The sequence below is a fragment of the Ambystoma mexicanum genome, chromosome 1q (genome assembly GCF_040938575.1).
Source record: "Ambystoma mexicanum isolate Mex_15411 chromosome 1q, UKY_AmexF1_1, whole genome shotgun sequence".
In the NCBI taxonomy this organism is placed as follows: domain Eukaryota; kingdom Metazoa; phylum Chordata; class Amphibia; order Caudata; family Ambystomatidae; genus Ambystoma; species Ambystoma mexicanum.
In genome coordinates, this window is record NC_090922.1 from 545,302,071 (window position 1) to 545,321,401 (window position 19,331).

The window sequence follows — 19,331 nt, forward strand, 5'->3', positions numbered from 1 at the left end:
ACAAAAGAAAACTTGGAGGATCCTCCTTCTCTCACCAAGCCCCGAAAACCTGGAACGACCTTCTAAAGTACATATGTAACACAAGAAACCACCTATTATTCAGGAAATTACTCAAAACCTGGCTCTTCACGTCATAACTAGAAAGACTGGCCAAAGGGGCACCAACATAACTAAAACATCAATGAACGTAGAGCGACCACGACACACACCGATCAATCAATGGGAAAAGACAAGGTAAACATCCCCTGACATACTAAAGGACCAAACGGGAGACAGCCGCAATACGACCAAAGACAGTAAACATAGCAAACTAAGACTGAAAGACTAGAACGAATCATCAAGAGGACCATGACTTTAACTATTACCTTCCCCAACATCCCTAAGGACAAAATATAGAGAAGGAAAGGAAGCACTGCCCCACGGGCCCCAATGCAATGGGTGAGAAACAGAATGTTTCATCACTACACACTGTCCACCAATACAAAGCAGGAAGCACAATGCCACACCACACAAAACTACAACTAAACAATAGTCCCAAGGATTTTCACCCCACGGAAACCAAAGAACCAGTCAGGACAGAAGGATACGAATGTCTGAATACACAGGCTCACCAAGACGGATCCACTAGGACAACACATCAACACGACTCTGACCGAGAACCATTCAAAGCCTTAACCAACCAGGGTCACACTAGATAACCTGAGAATAGATATTACCCACCCACTCCCACACCTGAAGATTAGGTTCAGACGCACGTACCAATCCAAACTAAACTCAATAGGATACAATTGGATCAGCGCAACACCGCCAAATCGAGTCGGCCCATGAGGAACCAGCAACATCCCAACCCACAGGTATACAACTCTAACGGAACCATAAGTACCTGAATCAGGATACAGACCCCACTAACCCAACCCTCAATCTTCTGCAAGCTTAAACCCACACAAAACCACACAACCATCTCTCTCCTAGCAATCTGCACGCACTTTACCACACCGCATCAACAACACATAAACTTCACCCACAGCACTCGAGGCCTTCGCCCGATCCGATACTAGCACCAAAGCCCAGCACTCGTTGTATACCGAGCTCAAGCTGCCAACAGCACACCACTTCTCCTACTCTCCTTCTCCCCTCTTCCCGACTAACCCTACCCACCCTTCCTGTTTACAGATCCGCCAGAGCACCTGGGGACCAATTCGGTTTGTGCCGGTGCGCTATACAAGTACCGCTAACATAACATAACATACATTTTGACACTTTTGAATAAATAAAACACATGCAGATTTCCAGCAAACTCATGTAAGGAGCATTGGAAAAGGACCTTAAAGCATGGTTTTGCAAATGTGCCCGTGTTTCATTTTTTGACAAGTGTCATAATGTAGGTACAACAAATAGTAATATACTTTTGGTGACTGAGGTATAGCCTGTGTCCATGGGCAGTGGCCATATTGTTTGGGTCATGGCATAATGTCATAATCCGGACAATCTGGTTACTGGCCATGACCACGATGGACGAAAAACGGGGTTAAAGTGGCCATGTCCACCTGGGACCGGCTATGTGGTAAAGTTATTCGAAAGTTGGATAGGTTTGAAAGGGAAAGGAAATTGTGCTCGTGGTAATATGGTCATAGGGTTCTCGCTTTGCCTTCTGCAGGCTGCCATGGAAAGGGAAGAGGGGCTCTGTACGGAACCCCGCCTTCCCTTTCCATGGTGGCCATCTTGGAAAAGGATTTTACTTCCTACAGCGGGACGCAGCAGGCGTCCCGGTGTAGGAAGAAAAATCCTTTTGTTTTAGCACCCCAGGTTACCGCTTTGGGAACCCGGGTTGCTAGTGGCCTTCATCCCCTATTGCAGGGGCTGTAACGGGGATAACGGTCCGGAGCCCTCATTATCCACCCTTGCTTTGCTTGGGCCGATACCCTGGTCTGCCGGGCCGTTATCCCCCATTGCAGTTACTGGAAGAGGAGATGAACACCACATTATTTCCATTAATATAACACAAAATGCTAATGGAAATGTTGGAACATATTATTGAGTCTATGTACTTTACTGAGAAATGTAAAGTAGATGGAGTCTATAAGAATTTTCTTCAGTTCTATTTTTTAACCCTGAAAGGTGGTTCCTAAAGCACCCTTCCTTTTGTTGTTGTTTGATGTATTTTTTGTTTTTGTTTTGCAGGAGAGGTTAGAACGTAAGGTGGGGAGGGAAATGAGGGAGGAGGCACCAAGCATTAATATGGAGGGGCAGGTGGACAGGGGAAGATGTTGCGCATGCATTATTTCTATGTATCACGCTTACCTGAGTCTCTGCAGGAGCAATGGAGTCCTCCAGTTCCGTCTCTGGTTCTATACCACCCCTCCGTTAGTGGGAGTCTGACCTGCCAGAAGAATGAAATGTTAGGGTTGAATTAAAGGGATTGTCTACCCTCCTTCTCCCTCCCAACCCACCTATATGTCTAATACACTATATTGCGTGTCTCACCTGTGTGTTTCATTTGGTGCGCACCCCATCCTGCTCATGCAGGGGCGCTATATCTTAGGAGCTGCTCCAGAGTTGCTGAGTTTGCTGCTTTAATTGTACTAGTTCGTGTTACCCAGTCACTGCACTGGGATTTCAGTTCAGGTAAGGTCACAGGTAAGTTCAGGTAAGTAGAATCACAATGTTCGTAACTGCCCAGTTACCTCACTGGGATTATTCAAATATGCTGTCTCCGATCTGCCGTGGCTCTTGCTTCTAATGTCTTTTCTCTTCCCTTGCAGGTTACACGAGTCGGGTGGAAGATGCGCGAGATATGATGAACCACTGTAACCGATGCGCAAGGTAAGTTTTACCGTTCTGCCTCAAAGCATGCCGCGTGGAGATTTGCAGGCGCGTGTAACTCACTGTCCGCTAACTGCTTTCTCTCTCTCCTTCTTCTCGTTGCAGGGTTGATGAAGGCAGCAGTGACTCCGGTCGTCTGAAGGAATCGGATTGGGTAAAGACTGGAGACTGAAGACGTGGCGGCAGTCAGCATGTGCTCTCAAACTTATAGGAAGCACACGAAGCACGGGCTGATCTCCGGGCGTGGATTTTATAGAGAGCCATGCCCAAACACTAGAGCGCACTGTAGCTACCAGGATGCCCGGATGTTCCACAATGTCCATATTGAAGTGACAGGAAGTGATGTAAAAACCAGCAAGGTGTCCAGCTTTCTAAGTGATGGGAGTGTTTGTTTTGAGTGGCTGCTGTGAGTGTTTTGAATGCCAGGCTTTCACCCACTTGGCCCCTACCTGATTTCCCCACCTGCTTCCACTTGCCAGACTTAAAGGGGTTACTGGTTTATATGAGACCGCGAGTTTAGTAATCATGACACTATGGTAGGGTGCAGTGTTTCTCATGCTCCTTGATTAGATCTTCCAAAGCACTAAATTGCTTCCCACTGGAGAAAGGTGTGTTGCAGTATATACAGAGGACTGTTGTCTTCGAAAGATATGGATCAACAGCCTCTTTTATTGCTTGCAAGGTAGCTGGTTTGATTTTGTGTCCCACAGAAGTAGGCTCTGTGGTTATAGTATTGGTCGAGAAATATGAGGTGGAGGAACACAGCCTACTACTTGCTAAGAAACTAACATCCTTTCTGAGATTATTGCAGTGGTTGGATTTTGTGTGGCGGTGCATGGAGGTGAACCCGTAGGAGTACTGTCCAGGTAGTCCACAAATTAGTACAAAGTGGCACTCAGTGCATTTTACTATGGTAGCTTTAGCCTTTGGTACATTTCCAACAGTGGTTAAGAACTGTGACACCCATGTTTCTCTCTGGGTGCTACAGGTAGGCACTGTGCGGAAGGTCCGCAATGACATAAGACGTGCGCGGACATCGACAGACGGAAAAACAGTGGAATAAGTTGCAAAAAGTGTATTGAGGTGTTAAAAATTATGCTAGAAGGTGGGAAATGGCAGAGTTTTAAGGTGAAACTTTGAAAATTGGACAGAAATGTTGCTATATTGGGGTAAGTATGATATTAGTACGTTGTAGGAAAATAGCATGCACTGGTAAAAACCCATGCAATTCACTGAAAAAACTTTGTTAAAGGGACGCTGTGGTTAAGTTGCACTAATAAAACCTATGAAATTCACTGAAAAAAGTTGTTAAAGGTCTGTTATGGTTAAGTTGCACTAATAAAAACCTATGAAATTCAATGAAAAAACTTTGGTAAAGGGATGTTATGGTTACAAGTAAAACTGAAAAACCTCAGAAATTTGCCAGTTATGATAAGTTAAGCAACCATAACTCGCACCACCACCGTGGACGGCTAAGACTAACACCCAGGACATAAAAGATGACATAACAAATGTCATTGATGACATCACATATGAAATTAATTTTGATCAAAAGTCCCTACAAGAGGTTGTGTTTATAATGTTGGTAACAAGGTGTCAGGGGTAATCGAGAGACCTATCATGAATTATTTAATGTATTAAAGAATGTACTCATCTAAACAACATTGTATTCGAGGTTTGTTGTTAATACAGGAACCTAATCATACATAAACATAGGCAATGGCTGCAGCATGCACCATAGAAGTATAATATTTATAACCTTGTAATTTTGGAGAGTAAAATAATGGATGCTACCTTATCAGAGTTTTGAGTAATGTTAAACATGTAATTACTAGCTAACAATTCAAGAATTACTACACACTTGTGCTTGTACAATCAATACATATGAAGACCCACAATGTATACAAATCAGAGGCACATACAGGGAAACTGAAGTGAGGAAGAAAGAAACAGCATCATCAGAAAATGTTAATAACATTAAAGTTCATCTTCATGTATACAAATGAATTGTGTGTTTGAGGCCTGCTTATTTCCCCATGTATGTGCACCATGAGCTGGGACCAAACCCTAAGGAAAGTACTTTAAGAAAATATGACAATGTTAACGTCTAGATATATAGCACCTTTTGAATTTTAATATTCTGACTGTCAGTGAACAAAACCACATGGCCTAGATATGTCAGTGTACAAAAATAAGTGGCCCAGATATGTGATGTCATTAATGCCATTTGTGATGTCATCTTTTATGTCCTGGGTGTTAGTTTTAGTATTGCACGGTGGTGGCGCGAGTTATTGTTGCTTAGCTTACCATAACTGGCGAACTTCTGAGGTTTTTCGGTTTTACTTGTAAGCATAACGTCCCTTTAGCAACGTTTTTTCATTGAATTTCATAGGTTTTTATTAGTGCTACTTAACCATAATGTCCCTTTAACAATGTTTTTTCAGTGAATTTTTATATATAGAGAATGAATATGTTTTTCTGAATACTGTGCTTTATTTATTATTTTGTGTTCTCTTTTTCTTTCCCTCTTCCTCGTTTATTTTTATTTGATCTTATATTCTATAATGTATTTGGTTTACCATATTGATCTCTTGCCAATTATGTAAAAGGAAACCTATCAAGTGGACAAATTAGGCCCTGAAGAATCTCAGAAACAGTGGGGATTTAATAAGAATCATCCCACTTTGTGAAACATGTGTCGACCAATCTTTTCATACTTAGTGCTGTATACAAGGAAAATAATGTCTTTCTCTTAACAAAGAAAACCACTTCAGTATATAATTATTTCAAAATGTAATAATTTGCAACTTTTTTTTTAATTTGCAATTAAATATGTGTTACTAACTATGTGAATAGAAGGAACGCGTGAAATAATTAAATCTTGTCAGAAGTTAAATGGTGCAAACCACCAGGAAATCTGAAATCCAGCAATATTGCCCTTCTCATGATTCCATGCTTCAAGCAATGCAGTAAAGGTGTCAGCTGTATCAGTGGGACAGGATCAAAAACATTTAATGATATGACTTTTTCTTTGAGATTACAAGAAAACTATGAATGGTTTAAAGCACAGCTGAAAATGTTCCTTTTTGCTAAAGCTTTCCCCTTCCAGCAGTGAGCAACCCTCACCTTTACCTTTGCCCACAGATTTTGGGACAGGTTGATCTCGAACAACCAGCTTGGACCGCTTTCAGCAATGAAATCCACTTAACCCTCTTTTCCAGATCTCTCGGCTATGGCAGAATGCCATCTGGAGAAGGCGGGAATGCCTGAGCTTCGAGCTTTCGATTTTTATTGTTAAAATCATGTCGGGAATGTTGTCTCTGAAAGCAAGTTCTGCTAATCAGGCTCACTTTTATAAATGATACAGGCCAAAAAGCATAGTATACAAATGTACCTTACTGTAGCTGTCTATTGACATTCACCAGTATATGCCCTGCATTGGCAACAGGGCAGTTTCATAGGTCACATGCACTTTCCTGAACATAGCTGCTAGGACCCGAAGTTCCAACACATGTAGTGGCTTGTTAACTGTAAGCCCTTTTGTTTCAAAATACCATATGTGTGTCCTCCTAGACAGCCCAATGCAAATTTATTAATAATATATATATATATATTTTAATTGTATTTGGGTAAAATAACCTTTTTCAAAATTTCATATACATAATCATCTCAAAAATATACAAGTTACTCGCAATTCAGTCTTGAAAACTAAAGTATCTCATTACTTAAAAGCCTTCATTTACAAAACTTAAGAACACAATCATTCAAATAAAAACATATAACCATCCTATTTGCGTGTAGACTAACACTAAAAAGTGAAAAAAGAGAGAAGCAAAGAAGGAGAGAGAAAAGAAAGAAAAAATACAAAAGAGAAGGAAAGAAATGTTGGCAGGGCAGGAGTAACTCCACAGAATCTAAAGGAGTCCACCTTACAACACCCTTTTCCCTCTAAATACCAGCCATGTCTGGTTTAGAAGTGGCGGCTACCGGGATCACACAATAATACTGCCAAAAGCAATTGCTGCCAGTTTAGTATGAGCTTGGTGCACAGACTCATACTTGACAGGGCCTGGTGTGTATTAATTGTGTCTAGGCTGGACTTACCCAAATCATCCATTTGGAACCCACCAAGGAAACCCTCTCTTTGATCCCCTTGGCAAGGATTGCCACCTTCTTTTGAGCACAGGAACTCTCCATGGAATGTTAGGTGGGAGCCAGAGCTTCAGAGGCAGCATTTTATTACAATGGTCACCTCAAACTACGGGGCTCATTACTGGAGTTCTTTTAATGTAGGCTTACAAAGTACGTGGTTTGGGTTAGAGTAGCCCTGGGGAAAGGTTCAGGCCACAGAGGGGTCCGTACGACCAGCTTGGGTTTTGTTAGGGCTCCCAAACTTCCTGTGCCATCCCCATTTCCTGCAAGCAAAGTGCTTTGAGTATGATATCACAAGGAACATGACACTTGTTACAGCAGCATGGATTGGAGCCTTTACAGAAGGCTAGGAAGGAACCAATCCACTGTTGAGCTTTGATTATGTAATCAAGGGCTCCGCTTTAGTTGATTCATTTTGGTCATTGCTTGAAAAAGGATTTACGGGAACCTGATTGGAACCACAGTTTTCTCCAAAGTGCTCTGGCAGAGAGCGGAAGACCAGGATCTTCAAGGAAGAGGAAAGTTATTTTCCTTAACTTTCCCAAGGGTCTATATTCGATGACCAGCTAGCTGGGAAAGGCCTACTTCAACTTAGACGCTGGAACCCAGAACCCTGCTCAGTAGAGATGATAGAATGCTACAAGTGCTCTTTACAGACCTTCCTGATTCAGAAAGGCAAAAGAAAGGACTCATCCTGCCCATCTTAACAAATGTGTGGGAACCTTTGATGCTATTGAACCTGCTGCAAGCGAACAGCCAGAGTCATCTTCGATCTCGATACTTGCCCGCCTCTGCCCATTTTGCTTAATGCTGACGTATCGACTCTGCTGTCTCCACATCTGAGACCCAGCAAGTCTTCTAGTGACATAACGTCATTGCCTCTGCAGTAGCAGGATATTGTGCTGAGCTAGCCAAGCCCACTCACTTCTAAAGGCAAGTCTCTGCTTCTTCATACCCGAGGCTGGTGAACGTAGCTGACCAGACATCACCTACTGTCTCTCCTTCAACCCGCAAGCCATTGACTCTGACAAAATGCCCCATGTCCTTGCATCCCATTGATGGTGCTTTCCTGGCACGGCTCTGGCTTGGCACTAAGAATGCCCAGACTCCAGGTTTGCTGCAGAAAAATCTACGCAATACTATTGTGCCCAGAAAGATAAGCAATGAAGGTATTTGAATCAGGCATGTTCCCCATGTCTGCCTTAAAAGACCCCAGTGGCTTTGAGGTGGTTCCTTTATCTAGCTTTGCAAAGCCATATTCCTTAACTGTGGCGTTTTGCTAATGAAGCCGTTGCCTGAGCATGCCTATTTACAAATGTAGAGTGCCCCTTTATTTTAAAGTCTTCTTTATCTGTGTTTTCACTTGCTCAGATGGACTAGTAGTTTTTATTAGTTGTGTGTACATTTAGGGTAATTAAAGATACATTTTTATGCAACCTGGTTTCGACATTCTTTTATTTTGGTACCACAGAAATATTGTTTGTAATCCTTATATACCAGCTCATACCCCTCCTGAAGTGCATAGCCTGATATAGGCCTGCATGACCCTAAAAAGTGAAGGAGGTCGATCTGCCAGGTTGTGCATGTTTTACTTTATGATTGGTAACACTGCTGGTTTAGTTGTAGTATTGGACTGAGTAGGCACTTTATCCATGACTCATACCTGTGCTTCAGTAGAGCAGCAGTCATTTCGTCACACTGGCTATCTCCATGATTTAGAGTTATTCAGTTCAGGAATATGATACCATTATTGTGATATGAAGATACACCCACAAAACAACCATACATCAGCATGCCAGGAGCAATTAGCACATTCAGATACAACACTCATACGGCTTACATGCCCACGGCTCCCTACATTGTCCCATGTTAGACATTTTTCTCAGTCTGTGATATGATGTGATAGGATAGTTTATTTGTATAGCGCCTATACACAATGTGTTTCAAAGCGCTTCAAGGCAAGGGAGGGAACATGGGAAAAATACAAGCAGTGACCATTCTTACAAGGCTTTGAACAATAAGAATGTGAAATGTACTATCATACTCGGCCTGGCGACATTTCAGATAGTGCAAGATAAGGGAGAGAGTAGGTGGGTGGGAAGAGAAAGGAAATAGACAGGCGTCTAACGTACTAGGCCTGACTACATTTCTGATAGACCTGGAGGATTACAAAAGGAGTGGGTGAGGCGGAGGAGAAGGGAGGAGAGGAACAAAACAAGCGACTTGCGTACTAGGCCTGACGACATTTCAGATAGTGCTGGAGAGGAAGGGCGAGAAAGAGGAATGAGAGGGGAGGGGGTGGGAGACAAACAAGGTAGCTATCATACTATGTCCAAGGACAATTCTGATAGAGTAAGTGCATAGAGTAAAGAAGGGAAAGGGGGAGAGGAGAAAGGGAAAAGGAAGAAGGGGAGAAGAGGAGAGAAGAGAGCCAGCAGTGAAAAAGAGTGAAGCGGCAAGTGGGGAGAGACTAATGCAGTTGCAGAGTCACTGATAACACATGATGTTGCAGGGACCAGCAAATGCAAGATAGGATTCAGGATGAAAATGGCAGAGCATGATACAAGAGTCAAAAGAATCCACAAAGTCAAAACCAAGTATTTGCAACAACACAGTGATGGGAGAGCAAAAGTGTATCAAGTTAAAACTCCTGCAGTGGTATGATGTGGGGGCGGGGGCAGAGGGAGAGGGCTAAGAGGGATGGTAAGGCAGGATAGACAGGAATAAGCCAAGGCAGGAAACACAAGCAAATAGGAAGGGGTGGGGGGGGCATGGGAACGGCACACAACATCACATCATGCTTACCTGCTGTCTGAGCACGGGTTCGGGCCCTGGGTCCTCCTGGTCCGAACAGGTCCAAACAGTAATAGCCCTTTTCTTTGTCTGCCCTTCGCTTCAGACGCCTTGATCTTGATCTAAGAGTTGAGAGAAGGAAGGAAGAGGCAGGAGGTGGGTGGTGCTTAGGCCAGGTGACCTAGACCCACTTGCACCTGCTCCCCATCTGCAAAGGAAAAGAGGCTGGAGGGCTCCTTAAGTAGGGAAAAAGAGCAGCAACCAGGAAGGCACCAGGTGGGTGGGGCTTGCTAAGTGGGGAAAAAGAGCATCAACCAGGAAGGCACCAGGTGGGTGGGGCTTAGACCAGGTGACCTAGACCCACTTGCATCTGCTACCCGTCTGCAAAGGAGGAGAGGCTGGAGGGCTCCTTAAGTAGGGAAAAAGAGCGGCAACCAGGAAGGCACCAGGTAGGCGGGGCTTGCTAAGTGGGGAAAAAGAGCAGCCACCAGGAAGGCACCAGGTGGGTGGGGCTTACACTAGGTGACTTAGACCCGCTTGCATCTGCTACCCGTCTGCAAAGGAGGACAGGCTGGAGGGCTCCTTAAGTAGGGAAAAAGAGCGGCAACCAGGAAGGCACCAGGTAGGCGGGGCTTGCTAAGTGGGAAAAAAGAGCAGCCACCAGGAAGGCACCAGGTGGGTGGGGCTTAGACTAGGTGACCTAGACCCACTTGCACCTGCTCCCCATCTGCAAAGGAAGAGAGGCTGGAGGGCTCCTTTAGTAGGGAAAAAGAGCTGCAACCAGGAAGGCACCAGTGGGCGGGGCTTAGGCCAGGTGACCTAACCCACTGGCACCTGCTACCCATCTGCAAAGGAAGAGAGGCTGGAGGGCTCTTTAACTAGGGAAAAAGAGCGGCAACCAGGAAGGCACCAGGTGGGTAGGGCTTGGTAAGTGGGGAAAAATAGCAGCAACCAGGAAAGCACCAGGTGGGCGGGTCTTAGGCCAGGTGACCTAGACTGACTTGCACCTGCTCCCCATCTGCAAAGTCAGAGAGGCTGGAGGGCTCCTTAAGTAAGGAAAAAGAGTGGCAACCAGGAAGGCACCAGGTGGGCGGAGCTTGCGAAGTGGGGAAAAAGAGCAGCAACCAGGAAGGTACCAGGTGGGTGGGGCTTAGGCCAGGTGACCTAGACCCACTTGCACCTGCTCCCCAACTGCAAAGGAAGAGAGGCTGGAGGGCTCTTTAACTAGGGAAAAAGAGCGGCAACCAGGAAGGCACCAGGTGGGCAGGGCTTGGTAAGTGGGAAAAAATAGCGGCAACCAGGAAAGCACCAGGTGGGTGGGTTTTAGGCCAGTTGACCTAGACCGACTTGTACCTGCTCTCCATCTGCAACGTCAGAGAGGCTGGAGGGCTACTTAAGTAGGGAAAAAGAGTGGCAACCAGGAAGGCACCAGGTGGGCAGGGCTTGCTAAGTGGGGAAAAAGAGCGGCAAGCAAGAAGGCGCCAGGTGGGCGGGGTTTAGGCCAGGTCACCAAGACCCACTTGCACCTGCTACCCATCTGCAAAGGAAGTGAGGCTGGAGGGCTGCTTAAGTAGGGAAAAAGAGAAGCAACCAGGAAGGCACCGGGTGGGTGGGGCTTACTAAGTGGGGAAAAAGGCAGCAACTAGGAAGGCACCAGGTGGGTGCGGCTTAGGCCAGGTGACTTAGACCCACTTGCACCTGCTCCCCATCTGCAAAGGAAGAGGGGTTGGAGGGCTCCTTAAGTAGGGAAAAAGAGAACCAACCAGGAAGGCACCAGGTGTGCGGGACTTGCTAAGTGTGGAAAAAGAGTGGCAACCAGGAAGGCACCAGGTGGGCGTGTCTTAGGTCAGGCGACTTACCTGCTCTCCATCTGCAAAGTAAGAGAGGCTGGAGGGCTCCTTAAGTAGTGAAAAAGAGCAGCAACCAGGAAGGCACCAGGTGGGGGGGCTTAGGCCAGGTGACCTAGACCCACTTGCACCTGCTCCCCATTTGTAAAGGAAGAGAGGCTGGAGGACTCCTTAAGTAGGGAAAAAGAGTGGCAACCAGGAAGGCACTAGGTGGGTGGGGCTTAGGCCAGGAGACCTAGACCCACTTGCACCTGCCCCTCATCTGCCCAAAGTGTGCACCCACTTGCAATGTATCTTTTCAATGGTGGTCATTACAAGGTGGGCTAATAACGGGCTTGCAAGTCGCGAGCCCATTATTAGCGCCCTCCCCATTCCCATTGAGCCCTATGAGGGCTCAAATGGAAATGGGGAATGGTATGTTCAATGGGGACTTACCGGTCCCGCCAGGGTCGGACTACACCGGTAAGTCCCCATTGAACGATACTGGACACGGGCACGGTATGGGAGGCACCCATGGAGCTAATAGCTCCATGGCTGACACCCATCTCGTAATGACGCCCAATGTCTTTAGAAGGTCTAACTCCCAAGTTCAAGAATGTATTGTATTCCGCCAAGTCCTTTTCCCAAGATACTATAGGAGGTGGAATCCTGTTCTAGAAACCACCGTGGTTTAGCAATTGAATCTTCTTCCTGTATTGTCAGGAACCTCCCTCTAAATTCCAGCTTGCCACATGTCTACTCAGTGCAGCTTTCCCAAGGCACTCTAGGAAACATGCACTGCAAGTCCAAGCATAAAGCATGTTTACTCACTGCTTCTTCTATTGTCATGGTTTAGTTCCAGATGACTCTCTTCAGCATCTGGGACTCCATCCACTCTGTCTCTTCACTCTGGCATCTGTTCAAGGACTTCCACTTCTTTCCAAGCTATGGGCAACTCAATAACCCTGTCTTTCTCCTCAATCCAGATCTCAGGCTTGAGCCCCCACATCAGGTTTTCATCCAGTGGCTTTACTCAGCCGAAGCGGTTTGTGTGCCTCCTGCATGTCCCACACTTGCCTTTTCTCCATGTTACCGTGTCTTCTCCACTTGGAAGGGGTTTATTTCTCCCTATGGCTGCTGTTGCCGAGAAACTCAATGTCAGATATTCAACAATTCCACAGAGCAGGGTGTCCTGTTTAGATGGCTCTGGAGTACCCTCCCATAACCCATCCCCACCTTACTCTTCAGATGAGCCATTCAGGGTCACAAATGTGGTCTTGTGGCGTGTCTTTCTTGACTCCTTAGGCTTCTTGGGTTTCCTTTCTTTCTTATAATGTAGGCAGGGTCTGGCTCCCCCAAAGGCCACCCTGGCAGGATCTTAAGTCCTAACTAAAAGGTAATCCCGGGGAGCCAACCCAAAATGAAGGGAAAAAGCTTGCTGGCACCAAAAAACCCTGGGGTGAGTTTAATCATGGGGACTAGGGTAGGAATACTACTGGTGAGTATACTCCTTCTGTTAATTAGAAAGAGCAGCTGTCCATAAATCTTGTACAAATAAGTCCTCTTGAAGGGATGGCTGATAAGAGTAAATGACAGCCGGGAATCTTTCAGAACTGAGCGTGGCAACAGAGATAGATAAGGAATATATAAAGAAAAGATGGGTCACAGGTGGAAGCAAAGTAGAGAAATAGGGAGAAAACCAGACCGGTTATAGGGTGTACAGACGTACAGAACACAATAAACAACTTACTTGGAATGCACAAGGGCAGAAGCAAGAACGGAAAGTAGACAAGTCGACGAGTGCCGGGAAACGAAGGAGGAGATACCGCAGTGAAAGCTGCAGTACAAAGCTACGAAAAAGGGCACAGAAGAAGACAAGGTCTAGGCAGCTAAATAATGGCAGAAGAGAAGGCAAGAGAAACAGAAGGCCAAGGGGAAGTAGCTGGATACGGAACGTAGCAGCAACACAAGATGGTAAGGGACTACAGAAGGCAGTAGCGAGAACCCGGAAGAAAGACGGACACAACGCACTGCGCGTACCACGTAGTGTGTTGTTATAGTGATGTCAGACGGCCATCTTGGATGAGGACTAGTCCGTCACTGTGACTTCTGGCACCAAAATTAGCGCATCGTAATGATCGGTAATGATTCTTCCACCGCGGCCAGATCTGCCATGGCTGGCGCATGACAATAGGCTTCGTATCACTCTGTCTCCACATTCCTTCTCCTTACGCTTGCCAATCAGGGTTTCTCTTGGCGCAGATGTTTCACCTTTCACAGCCTTTGGCAAAGATCACTCTTCCCTCATAATTCCATGGGACTTTTCTTTTGACTGTGGTACAACAGGCCAGGTCACCTGCCTAAAAACCAGGTATGCAAGCTCTGAACATCTTATTTCCTCATAGATTACAGAGGGTACTTCATCACATAGCTTGCTGTTCTCGCCAAAATTAATCGCGTGTCAAGTCATGCATTGTTATATTCAGTATTATAATATTTGTAATGGATAGAGAGAAATGCTCTATTTCTAAATTTTCTCTTGCATCGCTTCAGGCTAGTTTTAAGACTCATAAAGCTTTATTTCAGTTGTTTGGAGTTTTCAGATCTATGTGATTTCTGCATGCATGAAAATGCATTAAATCGAGTATGATTACAATGAAAATAGAACTGCAAGGAATCGCTTTTTCCATGTCAGCATCCCCTCCCCTTCAGTTTCCTAATGCAGAGGACATTCCCGCAACCCACATATCCTCCCCAACCCTCAACCCACCCATTCCCTAATGTCTATCGAGTGGGTCCAATCCCGCCTCCCCTGAATCCCGATGTCCCTTTTCCCTGACCCACCCCACTCACCCATAACATACACGCAGGCCCATGCATCCTGCCCACACACATACAGAGGCCCCCACCCCTTCCCCAAAACTCCTCCTTACCTTCCAGACCACAGCTTCTTCCTGCCTGCGCTGTGCACAGTAAACGTATGCACAGTCCTCGATAGTCCACCATACGATGAAAGCGACCTGTCAAGGAATTATTTTTGGCGAAATCGTCTGAATCCGAGTTATCCACGGCCAGCCAGCTTTCTCTGTGGGGAAGTGTGATTGCTTCTGTTTTAGAGATCTCCAAATCCAGATAGTCACAGCGTGAACATTACTTTGTGTAATGTGGATCCCTGGCAAAATCTTAGATTTAAATGTCCTGGACTAAGCCATGTTCTTGTGCATTTCCTGCTGTTGTTCTGTCCCAAACTACGCACACTTTTGCAACTAAATTGAATAATCGTATCTGTTACCCCTGTTATCATCAATTGTTTATTTCTGCCTAGCCATAAAACAAACACATAAACATTCAAAACATCCTAATATATCTTATAAAACAGTTCAAATAAAATGACAGCTCAAATTGATTTATTTATTTACTGATAAGTTATTTATAATGCGCCCATACATAAGTGTTTCAAGGTGCAACATAGCAGGGAGGGGAGAACAGGGGAGAACAAGACAAACAATCTTACTAGGCCTAGTATCATTTAGATCCTGCAAGTGCCAGACAAGAAGTGCAGGGGAGGGGAGAGGGAGAAGTGCACCCAATGGATCAGTGCTTTGGGTTAAGTGCAAGGAGGCAGGGACTCCAAGGGGAACATGCCTCGGAAGTGCAAGGAGGGCGAGGTGGCAGTGCAGGAAGGCCCGAAGGCAAGTGCTAGGGACTGGGCAGGGGGGGTGCACGTGTCCTATATGACTCAGAAGAGCACCAGGGAGCCGCTCAACTTAACTGAGCAGGAGGAAGGGAAGGATAGCAGAGGGAAGGCAGAGATAAAAGGAGGTGGGGAAAGGTTAGCAGGAGAGAGGCAGAGAGAATGAAGAGGAGAAAGGGAAGGTCTTGAGGAGCTTCTGGAACTTAAGGAGGTCTGGCTCAAGGCAGAGAGTGGCAGGGAGGCCATTCCAGAGGGAGGCACCTGCAGATATCTATCACCCAGTTCATGAATACATGTCAAATTCGAATTTACAAAAGCCAATAGCTAACAATACAGTTGACAACATTAAAAAGTATCACTATTAAAATGTTAATCTGGAGTCGGGTTCATCACTGATCCTAATTTAATAAATAGCAGGGTGTTACCAAAACAATATCCTCACAGATTACTAAAGTGCATTGTGCATCAAAATAACATACCTATATAGTGATAAAACTCACTGAACAATAAAAAGCCATGCCATAGACATGTACTAGTCGAACCTTAGTTATCTCACATCAGAGGTAAAAGCATATACTGAAATAAAATTGGAAAATGCTACACATACAATCGTTGGTGGGTCAAAATACTTTACAATACATATCAACATGCAGTGCAAGGTTAACTTAAAACCTGTACAAATCTTGATCTTTTCCTCCAAGCATCAGTTAAAAATTGTAGCACAGGTTTTTCAGTTGCATAATCATTTAGCATTTTGCTAAATTTGGATGTGTCCTTTACTACATTTATATTGGCTTTTGCTTTTAGCAAAGGTATCGGCAATTGGGATTTTAGTGACTTATACAAAGGGCAAAATTGCGGAAATGGGTTAGGGTTTCGCCCTGAGTTATACAGTAGCAACATTTGGCAGAGTGATGATCCTCCCATGTATGAGTCTTTGCATTTAGGGGGAGAATTCCCAATTGCATGTTGGCCAAAAGGGAGCGTTAATTAGCCTCGTATCCTTCAAGATTTGCATCGAAAGCACCATCATGTTTTATATGCAGCAACTAGTTTCTAGAGAGGCAGCCTTCCTCGCTCGTCTGCACTATTTAACTCGTAACCCAGGGGCCATACGCCTATTTCAATATCGAGAAGGGTGTATGCCAAAGATCTGGTTATTTCAACACGCATAACATATGTTTAACACATTTAAACCATGCCAGATCCCCAGCATCTGGTAATTTAAAAAATGTGTTACGTGAGTCAATGTAATGTTTAAGTTGTTCACTATTCCAAACTTTCAGCCAGAAAATCATCTGTTTAATTCTCCTCTTAAACACAATCCCGAGTAGTGATAGGGCAGTATATGGTAGGGATTAACGCTTTTTCCTGTTATCAACATAAGGAATGTGTATGCTTTTTGCCTTGAGAGAATGGAATGTAACATATGTGTCTTGTCTCACACACAGCTCTCTGGTTATTCATCACCAATGCTGCCTCGTCCGGAGACCTGTAATTTATAACCCAACATGAAGTTTCACTGCTTTATGATAACAGGTAAGAGATGTTTATCTGACCATGCATGAATACAAAGGACACGTCGAACAATCAAAGAACCTTTACTGCATAATCTAGTTACATCGATAGGAGTGCGGTATGGAACTGGTCATTCAGTCATTTGGATGTGTGGGAGTTATTCCAGCAACCACATGTTTCATTGGGAAGGAACTGCATTTTGGGAGGTCAATGTTTACAGAAGGTGGATCTGAAAAGAGCTGGGTGGAGGGTTGCCTAGAGCACTGCCTGTGGTTTTGATTCATTCAAAGCCTTTCAGCCATCACTCTTTAGGCTTGAATTAAGCACATGTGCTAACAGTAATTATCAAATGCATCTTTTATGGTATATGAAGTTCACCTCAGATTACCGCATACACTAAATTCCTCTGGAATACAACCATACTCCTAAGGACCACCCATGTGTCTATTAAGGGTGTGTTCTTGTTATGTGGGAGGCATCAGAAGGAGTTGGCTAATAAAATAGACCGCAGTGTCCCAAACCCGGTCATGAATGCGGAAACAGAGGCTAAGTGGTGTAAATAGTTTGGCAAAGTGTTCTCTGATGGACCGGGTGAGTGTAAGAGCATATGTCTTACATTGCAGCTCTTCTGCAAATGCCTATTTATAATTTATTAGATTTTTCTACCTTGTTGAGTCATGGTTTGACTTTATCTTAATGTGCTCCAATCCCTAGTTTTTCAAGCATACAACTCCTCGTGTGTAGCCCTGGTATTATTAACTTCCAAAGGCATGGATTAAACCATGTTGCACTCTATATATATTTGATATGTGAGTAAGAGGCAATTATCAGAGAGTACAGCACAGCTGCACCCCGTGGTTAAGACTCCAGGCCCTCTTTCCAGTATCCAGTGGCAAGGTCCCGTGGGTGGACTGGATACCAGTCCCTGTATAATAGGCCGTGACAGAGAGGTGGCCATAGCAGGTAGTCATAACTCACCTACTGAACATTTCCAGAGGGTGGCTGGCAAAGCTGGTGTGATTACGATATGTGAAGCCCTCAGCAAATCCACATCTCAAGAATTCTACCAGAAAGATTCAATAATAATAATTTTAATATAATAATAATAAGAAGAATAATGATAATTGTATTTCAAGACCGGAGGTAAGCAAAATGCGTCAACTTCTTTAACACCAAAAATATAACAAATCACACTGAAAACTACATATACCATGGGTCCCAGTTTTCCTGGTAGTCCACAGTCCATATCCTGTCTCTGGGACTACATGTCACTTCCTGCTCAGGTCCTTTCCTCTTCTTTTTCTGCTCTTCCTTCAGTTAAGTACTACTTTTGTAGAGCTCCAGTATTTTGGAGTGAATGTTGTATTATAGGGTATGAATAGCCCCATTGGAATCTCCTGTATTTATTTTGCACAGCAGTGTGCGTTTCAGTGTTCATTAAGCACATCGTCTGTGCGCTGTGTTATTATTGTGAGAGCACGTATTGCACTGCGTACTTACCAATTTGCCGACTTTTTAAATTGCAGTCTGTGCTACACATTTGCACCCGTGAGTAGATAAATCACTGGTTAGGGCACCCGGATTTGTTTATTTATTGTTCTTTCTGTTATCCTTACGGCCTCTTCGTGGCAGTACGGGGTGGACTTTTTGCCCTGCCTCGACCACGTGCGCAAACCGAGGAATGTCATGTCGGAGCACTGATACGCTCCTGCATGCTCATATGAATGGTATCAGATCCAGGTGTGTATTAAGAAAGCACCAGAGCTCGATACTGTGAGCCGCTCACCGCCGAGTGTAGAACGGTACAGCACTCGGTGGTCAGAGCGCTATGGGCCTGAAAACAACAGAAGAGGCCCGCACCAGAATACACGCCCGACATCGGCTCAAGTATATTTTATTCGTGGAGCGAGCGCTTCTCTCCCACAACACGTGCCCTTCAGCTTGCCTTGCAACATACTATAAACACGGCGAGGCTGCAGAAGTGCACAAACAACAAAAGCAAAGCAAGTAAGACCCTCAGAAAGCCTCAGAGAGCCACATTTAAAAGCACAATCAGGGACAGTGAACGTTCAGATGAACACATAAGACTGTGGGCAGTGGGACATACTGCTTATATCCCCATAGACTTCACATACCTCATCAAGGAGGACGTGCCCTTCAGCCGGCATTGCCCAGGCACCCAGACACTGTAATTCATTTTAGGGACTCAATAACATAGTCTGATGTCGGGAGTGTGTGGAGTCAAGACCAGGGGGATTTTGAAGATGATTCTGAGCTGACTCTTAGTTTTAAGAGAGTCCTAGGAGATTCCCTGGTGGATGCATTAGCTCAAGTGTGTGCCCGCTACACTAACGACTGGAAGCAATAGAGTTATTAATTGGGGATGGCCTTAAGAACAAAGGCTCTTAAGCAGATGATAGCATGTCCTCCAGCCAACCTCAAGCTTATAAGGGGGGAGACCAGACCCGCAAGCTGAAAACCCCTCCGACTGCCCCAGGTCCTTGAAAGAAGGGTAAAGAGAAAGC

The 19,331-nt window shown here is 45.0% G+C and overlaps 1 protein-coding gene across 1 annotated transcript in view; it reads left to right on the forward strand.

Moving 5' to 3' along the window:
- Positions 1-19,331, forward strand: part of LOC138521653 (carcinoembryonic antigen-related cell adhesion molecule 1-like) — a 557,273-nt gene that overhangs the window by 91,381 nt on the left and 446,561 nt on the right. The window contains exon 2 of the mRNA XM_069634644.1: positions 16,740-16,827. Coding sequence (XP_069490745.1) covers positions 16,800-16,827 — 28 coding nt within the window. The 5' untranslated portion in view covers positions 16,740-16,799. The remainder of the gene's footprint in view (positions 1-16,739; positions 16,828-19,331) is intronic.